General features: G+C 38.3%; 1 protein-coding gene across 15 annotated transcripts in view; it reads right to left on the reverse strand.

Moving 5' to 3' along the window:
• Positions 1-19,647, reverse strand: part of MRPL30 (mitochondrial ribosomal protein L30) — a 71,330-nt gene that overhangs the window by 51,121 nt on the left and 562 nt on the right. For 14 of the 15 annotated variants that reach the window (XR_013830959.1, XR_013830960.1, XR_013830961.1 and 11 more), the window contains exons 2-6: positions 15,350-15,427; positions 13,820-13,900; positions 3,777-3,923; positions 3,495-3,568; positions 3,233-3,416 (exon numbers count right to left, since the gene is read on the reverse strand). Coding sequence is in view for 1 of the 15 variants with exons in the window: in XM_079940357.1 (XP_079796483.1) it covers positions 3,284-3,416; positions 3,495-3,568; positions 3,777-3,923; positions 13,820-13,900; positions 15,350-15,427 (513 nt within the window). In the remaining 14 variants the exon portion in view is untranslated. Of the gene's footprint in view, positions 1-21; positions 3,417-3,494; positions 3,569-3,776; positions 3,924-13,819; positions 13,901-15,349; positions 15,428-19,647 lie in introns of those variants that run through there. The other variant, XM_079940357.1, reaches the window with a different exon arrangement.

A 19,647-nucleotide genomic window follows, 5' to 3' on the forward strand; every position in this document is an offset into this window, starting at 1 on the left:
AGCTTATATTGATTACCTATAGATTTAAAACATAATTTATCAGTAATATTAAATACAAAATGTACATATCACTAAATTTACCATGTTAATAAGCAGAAAGTCATATCTATTATGTTAAATACATATTTGTATTTCTCTGTAATTACTGTGCCTGGTATAATTAACTGTTTATATTCTCTTGAAGTGATCAACTATTTTTCTTTTCTCCAGAAAATAAAGAAAATTAGAGAACAGAAAATGAATTGTTTGGCTATTTTTTTCTCCATGAGCACTCATTTCATATCATTTTATTTTATTTTATTTTATTTAGTTATTTTTTTTGCTGTACGCGGGCCTCTCACTGTTGTGGCCTCTCCCGTTGCGGAGCACAGGCTCCGGACGCGCAGGCTCAGTGGCCATGGCTCACGGGCCCAGCTGCTCTGCGGCATGTGGGATCTTCCCGGACCGGGGCACGAACCCGTATCCCCTGCATCGGCAGGCGGACTCTCAACCACTGCGCCACCAGGGAAGCCCTCATATCATTTTAATAATTTTGAGGGAAAAAGAAACATAAATAATATTATTCAAAGGCATTTTCATCATTTGTTAATGGATTGCCATTCTGAGAAATAAGGGTAAAAATTTTATTTAGTGACTCATGTTTTGTATCAGTTTCTTATTTAGAAACTGTCCAGACTTCCAGTTTTAATTAACTGTTTACCAAGGTCTTAAAGCTGAGAAAAGTTTAAATGTATAAAATAGATTTTGACACATATACATAAAAAGAGAGCGACAGATGGTTTAGACAGTAACTTGGACCCTTGATATTTTTATCAAGCTGTGTGATCAAAAAGTCAGTACTTAATACTCCTCAAAGTATAGAAAGGAAGGAGAGGATATTAAATATCCTCTATATTAAATAAAATGGCCTTTTATTTTTTAAAGAAAAACAAGACAAATAATGTCTGCATGGAGGGTTCTTCACTTTTTGTTCTTTTTTGCTCTAAAGTACCTCCCAAACATACAATCTTGCTCGTGTCAAAAGCTCCCTAAAATGGCCAGTGCAATTCCAACCTGTCCTTGGTGAAACTGTGACAGTTAGAATGATAAGCATACTAGTTAGTATTGTTAACAAGAAAAGATGAAGAAAACACGTGTTTGGCCTGAAACAGGCACCATTTAGATTGAGAAGACCTTGAGAACTGGAATGGCCCTTAAAAAGAGTGCTTGGGTAACTTTTGTCTCCCCTGAGCCTGACCAAAGGCCAATGGTCACCAAGGAGTGGCCAGAAAAACCTGAAATAAAGCAATTCTCTGAGACACAAAGACAGGACAGAAGAAGTCCTTGTAAGGTTTGAAATGATGGGAGGCAAAGGAGTACCATTCTGGGGAATCCCCTGGGTGCAACTTAAGGATGGACTGACTGGGTTTGGCAGGTCGACTTTACAGAGGCCTCCCTGATCCTGGCCCCTGGTGGTCACACCTTTGTGGAATTCCCCTCTTCCTTGAGTGTGAGCTGGACCTGTAACTTGCTTCCAACCAATGGAATGCAACAGAGGAGACAGAATCTAGGCCACTGCATTTATATGATTACCTAAGAGGGTAGCACCCATCTTGCTAAAGTCTCTCACTCCAGTGTTGGTTTTGAAGAAGCAACTTGCCATGAATTTTATAACCACAAGGAAATGACTTCTGCCAACAACCTGGGAGAGCTTGGAAGCAGATACCTGCCCTGTCAAGGATCTGAGGAGAACCCAGCTTTGGCTGATGCCTTTTTTGAAGCCTTGTGAGACCCTAAGCAGATTAGTGGGCTAAGCTGTGCCCAGAGTCCTGACCGAGAGAAACAGCAGGGTTGTGAGCATGTGTGGTTTTAAGCGGCTGAGACTGTGGTAATATGTTACGTGACAACAGAAAACAAATGCTCTAGCCTATGCTCATCTCCCTACAGGCTTTTCCTCTTCTGGGCAATTTCATTTCTAAATATCCAACTTATCATTCAGATATTTTCCTCTAGTCATGAGCAGCAGGTTAAAATTACTTACCAAAACTTTATGAGACTCTTTGGGTAAAAATTAACCAATGGTCTTTTCCCCGTTTTAAACATTAATATTAGCCTAGTAAAAGAGGCAGCAAAACATTAGCAGGGGCTGCTTTTATCAATATTTATACAGCTGGCCTCAATCCAACTCCAGCAAGGACAGCTTCTGTTGAGGCATACAGGTCTCTCTCCAGTTAGACCCAGCCCTTCGAAGTTAGTGTCCTTCTGCTTTATATCCTCTCCAGGCCGTACCTATACTGGATATTCAATAATTGTGGAATTGAAAGTGTGATTACCCTGAAGCTTATTAATTAATGATATCTGGCTTCACTTCACACAGCACTTCTACGTGATGCCAAAACTCTATGACAGGACAGATGCTGGGACCACAGGCAGTGAGTATGCCAATGTCACTGCTGCCTGAGCCAAATTTTACGAGACACGGAAAATAAAGGGCGGCTAGAACTCTGAGTCCTTAGCACCAACTTCAGTTAGCTGCCACAGAATTTCCCGGTACTGAACCTCTCTTAAAATTCTTACTTCTCCCCACCCCTCCAGGTATCTGAAATAGAATAAAAGGAAATAAAACAACTTTCCCTAAATGATTTTTCCCTTCTCTTTTTTCTTTTAAATAGCAACCTCAACTGTTAGCAGAGGTTTCTAGGAATTCAAGGAACATCAATAAAGTTTAGGCCAAATGAGGTTTATAATTAGAAAACAGATACTATTTTGGGTATTGAATTTAAGGATAAAATGAAGCCAAGTCCACATACCTATTTATAGACACCACAGCACAGAGCAGCCGGTCCAGCTGCACCCAGTGTCTAATGCTTCTGGCTGAATCTCTGCTCTCCAGGGGAACAGACTAAGCTCCTTTAGGGCAGGGACCACATTCTGGTCAGCTCTGGATTTCTCCAACACATAACACACTCTTCACTCAAAGGGCCACTCATAGAATGTGTTGAATTCAATTAAACGAGAAAACAGTTTTTTTAAAACGTTAACGACGATTGCTAAGGTGACATCTGAACCCACATGTTCAAACATTGCCATCCTTACCCATTTTCCAGTGAAACTACTGGAGGGAAAGGGGACAGAATTAAACCAATTAATAGCACTAAAACCTCCAAGGCTACACCAAGGAAGACTCACACCATGTTTAGCCAGTGAAAATGACTAGAATTTAAAACATATTTTAATGAGAACACTTTCTCACCATCTTGAGACAGAAATGACTTGCACTTTTTACTCTGAAGCCGCGAGGCCATCAGGACTTATTCACTTCCTGGTCCGTGGGGCTCTGAAGCCACCCCACCACCAGCTCTCCAGTGCTCTTGAGGCACGTGCTGGACATGTCCTCCTCTCTTGGGAGACCCTGCGGCAGCTTCAGGGGCTTGATTCTGTGACATAAGGGAATGCTTTTAGAGTTATACTAGGTAACACGTTTTAAGAAACTGCTGGAATAACAAACAACAAACCTTATCAAATGTTTAACCACTTTCAGTTTTGCATTCACCGAAGGGATATTCTTGTGAACTTGAGGAGTATGTGCCTACAAACAAAGGAAACAATGTTATGGATCAATTTCAAAAGCACAGATGGTCCCATGTTACAGGAAAAGGTTAAGGTGTAGGCTCATTCTGTCTAAATCAAACTTCCAAATATATTACGTGAAATCATACATTTAAACAAAAGTTTTAAAAGTGGAAAATTTAAAGCAAATTTAAACAACACTAAAGATGACTAAAATAGTTACGTACTTTTTGTAACCCAAGCATCTTTATTATATCTTTCTCCCAATATGGACGTCTTTTTGTACTTTTTATTCTGGTAACAATATGCAGTTTATGAGGCTGCTGGGGATCCCCACCATATTTTTCATGATCTTCAGGTGAAGGTTGAAAAACCTGGAAAGGAAGAATTATAAACGGTATATTTTCAATTTACACAGCTTCTATGTGCCTCCTTTATTTTTTTTCCTTAAAAAAACTTCAAACAACTACATAATGATTTCATCCCTAATAGTTCTATAATCCTCACCTTCAAATTGAACATTTCTACCAGTCTGATTACTCAGATAGATGGAGTCTAAGAATTTCATACTCTAAGAAAAATACCACACAGGTAAGGGTTTGTTTTGTTTTGTTTTTATTAAGAGAAAAGCAGGAGCAACCAGATGACACTAAAGAGTTCAAATGTCAAGAGAATATGTTGCGTTATATGAGCTGGGCCTTGGGCTGCACCCCCTCCCCCATTCAAGTAGGGGGACAAACAAAAACTTACAATGACAATAACACATGAATATTATAAAAAGTACGTATTCACTGCAACCCCGAATAAGGATGTTATGTATAACACTATTTGTAATACTGACATTTTTTTTTTTTTTTTTGCGGTACGTGGGCCTCTCACTGTTGTGGCCTCTCCTATTGCGGAGCACAGGCTCCGGACACGCAGGCTCAGCGGCCATGGCTCACAAGCCCAGCCGCTCCACGGCACATGGGATCTTCCCGGACTGGGGCACAAACCCGTGTCCCCTGCATTGGCAGGCGGACTCTCAACCACTGCGCCACCAGGGAAGCCCAATACTGAAAATTTTAAAGGCCACATCTATATTCCTCAAGAGAATAGCTAAATAAATTATGAGGCATACACTCTAAATAAAAATAAAAATAATATAACTAAATAAGATATGATGCAAATAAATCATGATGAATCCTACGGGCTATAATGCTACCATTAAAACAAATAAAGTTTACTATCTTTGTAAGTACTAACATTGAAGGTCATAATATATTGAGCAAGAAAACCAAATTTCCACACCACTGTGTAACAGGATCTTGTATCTGTTTCATCTACACCATGATGAGTGTGTATATATGATATATTCTGTAACTACTAATTCTAAGAATATGATCCTAAATTCTATTTTTTGTTTTTAACATCTTTATTAGAGTATAATTGCTTTACAATGGTGTGTTAGTTTCTGCTTTATAAGAAAGTGAATCACCTATACATATACATATATCCCCATATCTCTACCCTCTTGCGTCTCCCTCCCACCCTCCCTATCCCACCCATCTAGGTGGTCACAAAGCACCAAGCTGATCTCCCTGTGCTATGCAGCTGCTTCCCACTAGCTAGCTATTTTACATTTGGTAGTGTATATATGTCCATGTCACTCACTTCATCTCAGCTTACCCCTCCCCGTCCCCGCATCTTCAAGTCCATTCTCTATGTCTGCGTAGTTATTCCTGTCCTGCCCCTAGGTTCTTCAAAACCTTTTTTTCTTTTTAGATTCCATATATATGTGTTAGCATATGGTATTTGTTTATCTCTTTCTGACTTACTTCACTCTGCATGACAGTCTCTAGGTCCATCCACCTCACTACAAATAACTCAATTTTGTTTCTTTTTATGGCTGAGTAATATTCCATTGTATATATGTGCCACATCTTCTTTATCCATTCACCTATTGATGGACACTTAGGTTGCGTCAATGTTCTGGCTATTTTAAATAGAGCTGCAATGAACATTTTGGTACATGACTCTTTTTGAATTATGATTTTCTCAGGTTATATGCCCAGTAGTGGGATTGCTGGATCATATGGTAATTCTATTTTTAGTTTTTTAAGGAACCTCCATACTGTTCTCCACAGTGACTGTATCAATTTACATTCCCACCAACAGCGCAAGATGGTTCCCTTTCCTCCATACCCTCTCCAGCATTTATTGTTTGTAGACTATTTGATGATGGCCATTCTGACTGGTGTGAGGTGATACCTCATTGTAGTTTTGATTTGCATTTCTCTAATGATTAGTGATGCTGAGCATTCTTTCTTGTGTGTGTTGGCAATCTGTATATCTTCTTTGGTCTACTTAGGTCTTCTGCCCATTTTTGGATTGGATTGCTTGTTTTTTTGATATCGTGCTGCATGAGCTGCTTGTATATTTTGGAGATTAATCCTTTGTCAGCTGCTTCATTTGCAAGTATTTTCTCCCATTCTGAGGGTTGCCTTTTCATCTTGTTTATATTTTCCTTTGCTGTGCAAAAGCTTTTAAGTTTCATTAGGTCCCATTTGTTTAGTTTTGTTTTTATGTCCATTTCTCTAGAAGCTGGGTCAAAAAGGATCTTGCTGTGATTTATGTCATAGAGTGTTCTGTCTATGTTTTCCTGTAAGAGTTTTATAGTGTCTGGCCTTACATTTAGGCGTTTAATCCATTTTGAGTTTATTTTTGTGTGTGGTATTAGGGAGTATTCTAGTTTCATTCTTTTACATGTAGCTGTCCAGTTTTCCCAGCATCACTTATTGAAGAGGCTTTCTTTTCTCCATTGTATAGTCTCGCCTCCTTTAACAAAAATAAGGTGACCATATGTGTGTGGGTTTATCTCTGGGCTTTCTATCCTGTGCCGTTGATCTATATTTCTGTTTTTGTGCCAGTACCATATTGTCTTGATTACTGTAGCTTTGTAGTATAGTCTGAGGCCCAGGAGCCTGATTCCTCCAGCTCCGTTTTTCTTTCTCAAGACTGCTTTGGCTACTCTGGGTCTTTTGTGTTTCCATACAACTTGTGAAATTTTTTGTTCTACTTCTGTGAAAAATGCCATTGGTAGTTTGATAGGGATTTCATTGAATCTGTAGATTCCCTTGAGTAGTACAGTCATTTTCACAATATTGATTCTTTCATTCCAAGAACATGGTATATCTCTCCATCTGTTTGTATCATCTTTAAATTCTTTCAACAGAGTCTTATATTTTTCTGCATACAGGTCTTTTGTCTCGTTAGGTAGGTTTATTCCATGGTATTTTATTCTTTTTGTTGCAATGGTAAATGGGAGTGTTTCCTTAATTTCTCTTTCTGATTTTTCATCATTAGTGTACAGGAATGCCAGAAATTTCTGTGCATTAATTTTGTATCCTGCTACTCCACCAAATTCATTGATTAGCTCTAGTAGTTTTCTGGTAGCATGTTTAGGATTCTCTATGTATAGTATCATGTCAGCTGCAAACAGTGACAGCTTTACTTCTTTTACATTTGGATTCCTTTTATTTCTTTTTCTTCTCTGATTGCTGTGGCTAAAACTTCCAAAACTATGTTGAATAATAGTGGTGAGAGTGGACAACCTTGTCTTGTTCCTGATCTTAGGGGAAATGGTTTCAGTTTTTCACCACTGAGAACGATGTTGGCTGTGGGCTTGTCATATATGGCCTTTATTATGTTGAGGTAAGTTCCCTCTATGCCTACTTACTGGAGGAGTTTTACCATAAACGGGTGTTGAGTTTTGTCAAAAGCTTTTTCTGCATCTATTGAGATGAGCATATGATCTTTATCCTTCAATTAGTTAATATGGTGTATCACACTGGTTGATTTGCATATATTGAAGAATCCTTGCATTCCCGGGATAAACCCCACTTGATCATGGTGTATGATCCTTTTAATGTACTGTTGGATTCTGTTTGCTAGTATTTTGAGGATTTTTGCATCTATGTTCATCAGTGATATTGGTCTTTAATTTTCTTTTTTTGTACTATCTTTGTCTGGTTTTGGTATCAGGGTGATGGTGGCCTCATGGAATGAATCTGGGAATGTTCCTTCCTCCACAATTTTTGGAAGAGTTTGAGAAGGATAGGTGTTAGCTCTTCTCTAAATGTTTGATAGAATTCACCTGTGAAGCCATCTGGTCCTGGACTTTTGCTTGTTGGAAGATTTTTAATCACAGTTTCAATTTCATTACTTGTGGTTGGTCTGTTCATATTTTCTATTTCTTCCTGGTTCAGTCTTGGAAGGTTATACCTTGCTAAGAATTTGTCCATTTCTTCCAGGTTGTCCATTTTATTGGCATATAGTTGCTTGTAGCAATCTCTCATGATCCTTTGTATTTCTGCAGTGTCAGTTGTTACTTCTTTTTCATTTCTAATTCTGTTGATTTGAGTCTTTTCCCTTTTCTTCTTGATGAGTCTGGCTAATGGTTAATCAATTTTGTTTATCTTCTCAAAGAACCAGCTTTTAGTTTTACTGACATTTGCTACTGTTTCCTTCATTTCTTTTTCATTTATTTCTGATCTGATCTTTATGATTTCTTTTCTTCTGCTAACTTTGGGGGTTTTTTGTTCTTCTTTCTCTAACTGCTTTACGTGTAAGGTTAGGTTGTTTATTTGAGATGTTTCTTGTTTCTTAAGGTAGGATTGTATTGTTATAAACTTCCCTCTTAGAACCTCTTTTGCTGCATCCCATAGGTTTTGGGTCGTGTTTTCATTATCATTTGTTTCTAGGTATTTTTTGATTTCCTCTTTAATTTCTTCAGTTATCTCTTGGTTATTAAGTAGTGTAATGTTTAGCCTCCAAGTGTTCGTGTTTTTTAGATTTCTTCTTGTAATTGATATCTAGTCTCATAGCTTTGTGGTCAGAAAAGATACTGATAGAATTTCAATTTTCTTAAATTTACCAAGTCTTGATATGTGACCCAATATATGATCTATCCTGGAGAATGTGCCATGAGCACTTGAGAAGAAAGTGTATTCTGTTGTTTTTGGATGGAATGTCCTATAAATATCAACTAAGTCCATCTTGTTTAATGTATCATTTAAAGCTTGTGTTTTCTTATTTATTTTCATTTTGGATGATCTGTCCATTGGTGAAGAGTGGGGTGTTAAAGTCCCCTACTATGAATGTGTTACTGTCGATTTCCCCTTTTATGGCTGTTACTATTTGCTTTATGTATTGAGGTGCTCCTATGTTGGGTGCATAAATATTTACACTTGTTATATCTTCTTCTTGGATTGATCCGTTGATCATTATGTGGTGTTCTTCTTTGTCTCTTATAATAGTCTTTATTTTAAAGTCTATTTTGTCTGATATGAGAATTGCTACTCTAGCTTTCTTTTGATTTCTATTTGCATGGAATATCTTTTTCCATCCCCTCACTTTCAATCTGTATGTGTCCCTAGGTCTCAAGTGGGTCTCTTGTAGACAGCATATATACAGGTCTTGTTTCTGTAACCATTCAGCCAGTCTGTGTCTTTTGGTTGGAGCATTTAATCCATTTACATTTAAGATAGTTATCAATATGTATGTTCCTATTCCCATTTTCTTAATTGTTTTGGGTTTGTTATTGTAAGTCTTTTTCTTTTCTTGTGTTTCCTGCCTAGAGAAGTTCCTTTAGCATTTGTTGTAAAGCTGGTTTGGTGGTGCAGAATTCTCTTAGCTTTTGCTTGTCTGTAAAGGCTTTAATTTCTCTGTCGAATCTTAATGAGATCCTTGCTGGATAGAATAATTTTGGTTGTAGGTTTTTCCCTTTCATCACTTTAAATATGTCCTGCCAGTCCCTTCTGGCTTGCAGAGTTTCTGCTGAAAGATCAGCTGTTAACCTTATGGGGATTCCCTTGTATGTTATTTGTTGCTTTTCCTTTGCTGCTTTTTTTTCTCTTTGTATTTAATTTTTGACATTTTGATTAATTTGTGTCTTGGTGTGTTTCTCCGTGGATTTATCCTGTATGGGACTCTCTGTGCTTCCTGGAGTTGATTGACTATTTCCTTTCCCATATTAGGGAAGTTTTCAACTATAATCTCTTCAAATATTTTCTCAGTCCCTTTCTTTTTCTCTTGTTCTTCTGGGACCCCTATAATTTGAATGTTGGTGAGTTTAATGTTGTCCCAGAGGTCTCTGAGACTGTCCTCAATTCTTTTCATCCTTTTTCCTTTATTCTGCTCTGCAGTAGTTATTTCCACTATTTTATCTTCGAGGTCACTTATCTGTTCTTCTGCCTCAGTTATTGTGCTATTGATTCCTTCTAGAGAATTTTTAATTTCATTTATTGTGCTGTTCATCTTGTTTGTTTGCTCTTTAATTCTTCCAGGTCCTTGTTAAATGTTTCTTGTATTTTCTCTATTCTACTTCCAAGATTTTGGATCATCTTTACTATCATTACTCTGAATTCTTTTTCAGGCAGACTGCCTATTTCCTCTTCATTTGTTTGGTCTGGTGGGTTTTCACCTTGCTCCTTCATCTGCTGTGTGTTTTCTGTCTTCTAATTTTGCTTAACTTACTGTGTTTGGGGTCTCCTTTTTGCAGGCTACAGGTTAGTAGTTCCCGTTGTTTTTGGTGTCTGCCCCCAGTGGCTAAGGTTGGTTCAGTGGGTTGTGTAGGCTTCCTGGTGGAGGGGACTGTTGCCTGTGTTCTGGTGGATGAGGCTGGATCTTGTCTTTCTGGAGGGCAGGACCATGTCTGCTGGTGTGTTTTGGGGTGTCTGTGACCTTATTATGTTTAGGCAGCCTCTCTGCTAATGGGTGCAGTTGTGTTCCTACCTTGCTAGTTATTTGGCATAGGGTGTCCAGCACTGTAGCTTGCTGGTTGTTGAGTGGAGCTGGGTGTTAGGTTTGAGATGGAGATCTCTGGGAGAGCTTTCGCCGCTTGATATTACATGGAGCCGGGAGGTCTCTGGTGGACCAATGTCCTGAACTCGGCTCTCCCAACTCAGAGGTACAGGCCTGACACCTGGCCAGAGCACGAAGGCCCTGTCAGCCACACGGCCAGTTACGTGGGGAGTTTCTTGCCTTTTGGGAAGTCTGAGGTCTTCTGCCAGCGTTCAGTAGGTGTTCTGTAGGAGTTGTTCCACATGTAGATGTATTTTTTTTTTTTAGTTTTTTTTTTTTTGTTTGTTTGTTTTTTTAAAGAAGATGTTGGGAGTAGGAGTTTATTAATTAATTTATTTATTTTTGCTGTGTTGGGTCTTCATTTTTGTGCGAGGGCTTTCTCTAGTTGTGGCAAGCGGGGGCGACTCTTCATCGCTGTGCGCGGGCCTCTCACTGTCGCGGCCTTTCTTGTTGCAGAGCACAGGCTGCAGACACGCAGGCTCAGTAGTTGTTGCTCACAGGCCTAGTTGCTCCGCGGCATGTGGGATCTTCCCAGACCAGGGCTCGAACCCGTGTCCCCTGCATTGGCAGGCAGATTCTCAACCACTGCGCCACCAGGGAAGCCCGATGTATTTCTGATGTATTTGTGGGGAGGAAGGTGATCTCCACATGTTACTCCTCCACCATCTTGAAGGTCTCTCCCCTAAATTCTAAATATGATTCTAACAATTATATATACATGTGTGTGTATTTTATATATATATATATATATATATATATATATATATATATTTATTTATCCTTATTTGTATAAAGGTGTCAAAAACATTAGGTCAAGAGTCATACCTCTAGGGAATCAGACTGAGGAAGGCCAAAAAAAAAGATGGTACTTTAATCAAAAAGGATATTATTCAATCATTAACTTATCCACAGAGGGTTCACATTACATTGCGAAATGATGAAAGCAGCTGGAGAAGCATTATAGGCAAGATGATGCACATCTTCAAAAATATTTAACAGAAAAGTATGTGGAGGGTGTTAGCAGTATTTGCCTCCAGGTGGGTAGGATGAAGGGTATTTTTCTAGAAGTTTTGATGGGGTAGGTGCACCAAAGAAAAGGAGAGAAGAATTAAAGAAATGGTGTGAGGAGCATGAAATATTCAGGAAAAGTAAGTGGTTCTGTGTGACTAAGGTAGAAAAAAATAGGAAAAGCAATGCAGGGCGAGAAGTTAAACCAAGCTTAACTATGCTTAGTCTTCAGAAATTCCCAGAATGGATGTAAGGTTATTGGAGGTTTGAAGCAAATGACATTTCAAAAATAGATTCAGAAAGAAAACTCTTTCAAATGAACTGGAGGTGGAGACTGATACAAGGAAACTCAGGAAGCACTTAGAGCCATGGTTTAAGAGTCTGAATTATAGCAGCTGTAACAGAAAGAGGCTGATTTGGGGACTTTAGGTAATAAAATAGATGGATTTGTGGTGGGTGAGGGAGAAGATAGGGTTGAGACTGACTTAGAGCTTTCTAGTCTGGGAAGTCAGGTAGAGGATGGTAGCATTAACTGACATCACTAATATAGGACAAGCACTCTCTTTTAGTTTGGTTGTCTGGAGGACAACCTCATTTGTAAGACAATGAGTCTAATTTTGGATAACTTGAAATACCTACAGGTTATCTAAGCAGCAAGGTCTAGAAACTACAGGAGAACATAGGAGTAAGTTCAGAAGATAGGCGAAGAGCTGGAGGTGCAAATCTCAGAGTCATTTCTATAAAGTTTAAAAGTTTTCATGCTCACTGCAACCAGTGATCAAAATCACTCCCCCCACATTTTAAACAATGCTAACATCTGTATCTATCATTTCTTCCAGAAGTTTACAGTCTAAGGAACATGAAAACATATAAGACAATGCAGTTGTGGACCATGACTTGAAAAAAAAGAGATTTCTGATAAAAGAACATCAAGCACATTAAAGGTATCTAAATAGTCAATGGTAATACTATTTTAGCTTTAAAAAAATCAGTGGAGAATGGTGGTTACCAGGGACTAGGGGGAGAAGGTATGAGGAGTTACTGTTTAATGAGTACAGAGGTCCAGTTTTGCAAGATGAATCATTCTGGAGATGGTGGCTGTGATGGTCACACGACAATATGAATGTACTTAATACAACTGAAATGTACACTTAAAAATGTTTAAATTTTATGTTGCATGTATTTTACCACAGTACAAAAAAATTGGAGAAATCAAAATAAAACAGAAATCTACTGAGGGCTTAGTCAGTGTTTTCTAAAAGAATCATAGGTAGACACAAATCTAGCAGAGAAGAAGATCCAAATTAGCAATGGCTGATAGAGAAAGTGAAAACCAAGAGCCACACAGACAGTCTGAGCAGGAGGAAGAAACACTGTTTTCTCAGGACAATGGTGATATGAAAACACAAAGTATCAAGGGAAAAAGCCATAAGCAGGAATAAACAGATTCTGAGACCAAAACCCAGTACTTAAAAGGTCAGTGGCACATATTTATTTTAAATAATCATTTACATAAATCCTACTATGTTTAATTTTAAAAAATTTTTTTTATTTTTAAACTTTTTATTGGCGTACAGTTGATTTACAATGTTGTGTTAATATCACGTGCACAGCAAAGTGAATCAGTTATACATATACATATAGCCACCTCTGTTTTTAGATTCTTTTCCCATATAGGCCATTATAGAGTATTAAGTAGAGTTCCCTGTGTTATGCAGTAGGTTCTTATTAGTTATCTATTTTATATATAGTAGTGTGTATATGTCAACCCCAATCTTCCAATTTATCCCTCCCACATAAATCCTATGTTTTAAACTCTACACTTCTACCTATACCCGCAAATAATTCAACATGAAAGTTTTCAATATTACAAAAATCGGTACCTTCAAAACATAATGTAACAGGGAAGAGAGAATTCTGACTCCATGTTGGTTCTGTTTCTTTCACTTTAACCTTTGCTTTTCGTTGCTTTTGTTATAGCTGTAAGCATAGATAATGGCCTGCCACAAGGAACCCTGCTCCTCTGCCTGTTAAACTAAAAGGCCTTTGTTCAGCTCACAGACAGACATTCTGACCCTGACCACCTGTGAATGGCTACAGAAAAGAAGAAATTAACACATCCCGTCCCCATGCAGGCCGAGGGAGGAGATTTTGCAAGACAAATGGCCTTTTTACTTTACTTCCTCACCTCCTCCCCCTGTCTGTTCTATAAAAGAAACTGGCATCCTGACCCCAATAAGATGGTTTTTGGGTACACTAGTCCGCCATCTTCTCAGTCTGCCGGCTTTCCAAATAAGAGTCGCTATTCCTTGCCTCAACACCTCATCTCCCGATTTACTGGCCTGCCCTGCGGTGAGCAGAATGAGCTTGGACCCGGTAACAGTAACATTTTTTTCAAATCAGTAATGTAAAAACTTACTTTATCTGGAATTCTTGACTTCGTAAATTTGTGACGAATCCAATCTGTACAAACAAGGGGCTCCACACCTTTTGTCACCATCTAAAATATGCCATAAAACATTTGATTTTTAGAACTCTATCTAGTGCAGAAATCATAACCTACCAATTTTTAGGTGACAAAATCTGTTCTCACCTAACCTGTAATTATTAAACATTTATCTCAGCCCCCTAGCTGAATGAATACATCTCATCTTACCACTAACATGAAGAAAAAACACATTAAATATAAACTTCTAGACCAGCAGCTGGCAATATTTTTCTGTAAAGAACCAGACAGTAAATATTTCCAGCTCTGGGGCTACACAGTTTGCGCAGCCAAGTCTCAGCTCTGCCACAGCAGGGCGAAAGCAGTTGTTGACAATATGTAAACAAATCTGTGTGGCTATGTTTCAATAAAACTTTTACAAAAATAGGTGGTGGGCTGAATTTGGCTTGTAGGTTGTAGTTTGTCAGTGTGCTCTAGACAACATACGATAATTCAGCTTCAGCAATACAGTGTAAAAGAAAGCCAAAATGAGTTTCCAGTTTTCTTTCTAGTCCCAAGAATGCCATCAACTCCTGTTTCCTGTCTCTTGTTCCCTTTCTACAATCTTCCAGTCGTGTTTCTCTCAGGCTGCAGAAGAAAAAGGATTCACTGCTAATCCTTCATACCAGGAAACTCCTCTGGGTGGAAAATAATCATTCCCTTCATGCCCTCCCTGTACTGCAGAGATGGTATAAACAATGGGAGAATAAGCAGGAGGGAACTGGGGGTTAGGGGGAGACTGGTGAAGGACATGGGCTTTGACATACCAGGAACACTGGGCCTCTAATCCTGCTCTGTACTTACCAGCTGTGACATATGAGATACTTATCCTCTCAGAGGGTCGGTTTCCTCAGCTATAAAAAGGAAATAATACTTACCACCCAGGATTAATCTGAGCTTAAGGTAAGTGTGTAAAGCACCTGGCATTATTATTATCTAAAGGCAGCAGCAGGTCCTATCTAGACTCTGGACCTCATGAATAGATTAGGCTGCACCACTGAAATTTCTACAAGAAAGACTGGAAGGAAATACATGAAAGTACAAACATTAATGGTCTCTGGGAAACTGTTTCTTTTCTTTCTGCTTTTCTACATTTTTCTAATTTTCTATTACTGAAAATGGACTCTTCATAACTGAAGGAAAAAAAATCTAAAACTTTCAAAAGATTAAGGTGGGCCATGGGGAATCAACACTAGCCATTTTTTACCAGCATTTTCTCCAGGAAAAGGTCTTTTGTGATTTCAGATCTTTAGGGATAAAACAGCAGATAAACCACAAATAAAATTAACGTTCAACATTAAAAAAGTATATATATATATATATATATATATATATATATATATATATATATATAAAGAAACTTAAAATTTTAACTTGCCTGTATGTTTTGTTAATTAGAAAAGAGAGAAAAAGTTCTTAAGGAATAGGAAAAAAAAAAGATCATTCTTGAAAAGAAATACTTACTTGTAGTCTGCCTGGGGGCCTCTGAACTATTGAGCGCAAAATCCCTGCCATGAGTGTGGTGACTGTTCTCCTTAGGGGCTGTGAGAAGTAGAAAACAGATCTGTGGGTCAGGTATGTCTTAGAAATGGATAGCTCAAACTGAAAAACTGGATGAAGTTTAACAGCAAAATCTTGATTGTTTTAATACATTAAGGACAAGAATTAAGTTACAATAGATGTTTTATTGAGAGTTCAAGAAAACCATAGGAAGTAATTATACATTAACCATATCCCATTTTCACCAAAGAGTTAAATTACACCCTAGGCTGATTCAACAAAAATAGGCAATGGAGGTTACTATCATTTAAAAAATCTTCAAGAGCGAGGGCAGATTCTATGCTTTGCTATAGAATCAAAAAAAAAAAAATTAAAGAGCTGGAAGGGACTGAAGAAATCCAAACTCCCAATTAGGACTGACAACGCTCTTACTTTATTTATGAGGAAAATGAATCCCAGAGAGTTCAATCATTTACCAAAGGTCATCCAGCTTTCAAGAGAGTATATGGTCTGGAACCCAAACCTCCTAATACCTAGTCCAGCATATTTTCACTAAATCATAACACCCTTCTGTTAAATAAAGCAGAATGTTCTTTTTTGCTTATTTATATTTTTAGACTATTCTTAACGAACATGCATTGCATTTATAAACTAAAGGTCATGTTTATTTAGACACAAAACAATTATAGCGTACCGACTTAAACTGAATGCAGAAAGATTAAGTTCATGAACTACATGTATATTTTGGACAGGTTACTTAATTTGTATGTTTCAATTTTTCCCCCCAGAGAACAGAAAAAAAAATAATACCTATCTTGCAAATGAATTACTCTGAAAACACCTAAAACAGTACTTGGCACATAAGAAGCCCTCAATAAATGGTAGTTTTTACTATTATAATATCATTAAATTATTACAAAGCTATAATAAGAATACCCTAACATGCCAAAATAGGGCAAGTACTGTATTTCAGTGCCCACCAGATTCTGGCTCACTCGAGCTCTGCAGGCCTTTCCTGTGGTGTGGACAAAGCAATGAAGCTACTGGAATCAATGCGAGATGTCCCATTAGAAGGGCCTGACTTCAGAAAAAGTCTCAGCAACCGAACCAGTCTCTCAAAACTAATTACGTATCAGTTTTAGAAGAGTTAACTACTATATCCTTAACGCCCTGAAAACAAGAATTTTGTCTTGTTCATCTTCTACTCTCAGCATCTGGCACACCATCTGATGGACAGTAGGCACCCAGTGTTTGTTGATGAATGTCTGAATCAGTTAACGGGTTAGATCCATGGTCCGCTCAACTCAGAATTCAGAAGTACATCAGAATTTCATAACTGCCATTCTGACTTCAGACCTCAAACATTACAATACAGCAGAGCAATTTCTAGTTCACATCATCCAGTTTGCTTGGTTGGTTGTTTAGATGCCTTGTATCAAGGCTTCTTTAGAAGAGACGCTTAATCCTCTGTCCCTCCCATCAAATAGACAATGCTAAATTATTTTCTCTACCATACTCATTCCTCCCAAGTTAAGCGTTAGGTACTAACCCAACTTATTTAGCTTCACTCTTTGTTAAATCTTTCTCTTATCACTTAGATTTCAACAAGAGCCTCCTAACTGGCCTTCCTGCTTCTATTCTAACTTCCCCAAGGTCTTTTCTCCACAGCAGCAATCATCTCATTAAGTCCGAAATCAGATAATGTCAACTCCTCCGCTCAAAACCTTCCAATGAGCCAGGCTTCTCATTATCAGAGTAGGAGGTTACACACAGGCCAGAGAGGAAGGCTACAATGATCCATGTGATCCAATGACAGAGGATTAGTGTTGGAACTCATGTTTAGTTTAATATAGATATGATGGATAGAGAAATAATTATAGATACATATACACACATGGGTTAGCTCTGTTAGCCAAGAGGACCTAAAGGCAATGGCATCCCGGTAGCGATGAGCATGCCCAGTGCCCAGATCTTAGTTTCTAATGGCATTCTCTAAAAAAAAAGAACCAGGACTCCTTGGAGAAATGGCTGATTATATGGCTGTAGCAGGGAATATATAACGATGAGTCTGGAGCACCTAGTGCTAGAAAGGAACTACTCAAAAAATCAAAATGATGGGGGTATGTCAAAGGGACCAGAAGCCAAATGAAAGAGCTCCCAGTGGCTACAGCTGAAATAATATGAGCAACAAAATAAGTAACAAAGTATTGGCTTATAATCCAAAACATAAACTAACCATGAGTCCATACTGATATAAATAGATGAATAAATTAATTAATGAGGGAGAAGAAACAAATCTCCCTTACAGAAGAATTTCAAATAATTTATGTAGACACTCCCCTCTCAAAGAGGTGGAGTAAAGCTATCAACCCTGAGGCATGGGTCATGCTTAAACACTTCCTACCAGAATATAGTATAGAAAGGGGGGAAAATACCGTTACATTAGAGGAACCTAACAAACACTGTGTCATCGAGGTGATTTAACATCAATTGTGATACAAGTCAAGCTGATAGCATGTATCCTTGATATGATGGAATGAGAATGGCACTTCACCTCTATGTCTTCCTTCCAAAAACCCCTAACACTTCTCTCACAGAAAAATATCAGACAAACTCCAATTGGAGGACATTGTACAAAATACTTGACCAGTGCCTCCTCAAATGCCTGACTGCCTCGAAACTGTCAAGGTCATCAAAACCAAGGAAAGTCATAGTCAAACTGTCATAGTCAGGAGGAGCATTTGACAACTAAACACAATGTGGTATCTTGGATGGTATTCTGGAACAGTAAAAGGACATCAGGTAAAAACTAACAAAATCTGAATGAAGTATGACCTTTAGTTGATAACGTATCAATATTGGCTCATCAATTATAACGAATGTACCATACTAATGTAAGATGTTAGTAAAAGGGGAGACTTGGTGTGGGGGGTATGTAGGAACTCCATACTATTTTCATAACGTTTCCATAAATCTAGTTATTCCAAAATTACAAGTTTATTTATTACAAGACTAAAAAGCTCCAATGCCTCTCCATTTCAATCAGAGTGACAGCCAGTGCTAAACCCCCGCCTTGAGGACACCACCTCCATACTTTTGGTCAATCGCTACACACACTGGCCCCGTTGCAGGTCCTGGAACCTGCCATGCAGGTATACTCCCCTGACTGGCTGTTCCCTCTCCTGGAATGCCCCTGATATCCACATAGTTAACTCTCTTACATCCTTCAATTTCTGGCCTAATTCTCATCTTCTCAATGAGTTCTACCCTGACTCCATTATTTAACATTTTGACCCAAACTACAATTGTCAGCACTCCCAATCTCTCTTACTCTCCTTGATTTTCTTTCCATAGCATTTAACATCTTCTAACATAATTTAATTTTTTGTTAGGTTTGTGGTTTATTGTCTGTTCCCACCCAACAGCATGTTGGTTCCACAAGCACAAAGATTTTAAAATTTTCTTTTGTTTTAGGCTTGCTCTGTCTATTCGTATCCCAAGCATCTACCTAAAGCAGCACTGCCATGTAGCAGCCACTCAATTAATTCTTGCTGAATGAATGAAGTGTCATTTACATACTTCAGAATGTGTGACAGTCAAAAGTTGTAAGTTTCAATAAAGGTTATTCTTAATAATTAGGCATGTAACTCTTGGACCTTGAAGCAATTATACTGTCTTTCACCGTACAATTAAGTTTCTCTTGCAAAGACACAAAAGCAGGAAAATAAATGCACCATAGGAAAAGGATGATCCCATTTTCATTAATTAGAAAAAAAAAAGATGTCTGTGAATGTGTGTGTAAACAGAGAAAAACTCTGGAAGGCTATCAGAGAAACGTTAGCATACCCAGGGAGAGGAGGGCTGGCTACCAGGGCTATTTCCGCCCCTCCCCGACGTCCCACACCCCCGTAATGTCTGATAGGTTTGTTGTTGCTCTTTTACAATGACCATGCGCGTAACTGTTCTTTAAAAAAAACTAACTCCTTTTCTAAAGAGACATAATGGTAAATGGGGGGGGGGGCACTACTGAAAATGCAGAACATAGGATTTCCCTTTCAATAAATCGACATCTCTGAAGGCAAGAAATGTCTCTTTAACTCCTAATGCCTTCTAGGCAGGCGTCCGAAGTGCCTCTTGGAATAAACAAAACTAAACAAAAAACCGCGGAAAAAGCAGCTCTGGGTAGGTGGCGATCAAAACGCGGTTGCAAAATCACGGCTTTTAGTAAAACGGTAAATATTTTAACTGTCAACTTCACAGGA

Source organism: Stenella coeruleoalba (assembly GCF_951394435.1).
Source record: "Stenella coeruleoalba genome assembly, chromosome: 13".
NCBI classification, from domain to species: Eukaryota; Metazoa; Chordata; class Mammalia; order Artiodactyla; family Delphinidae; genus Stenella; species Stenella coeruleoalba.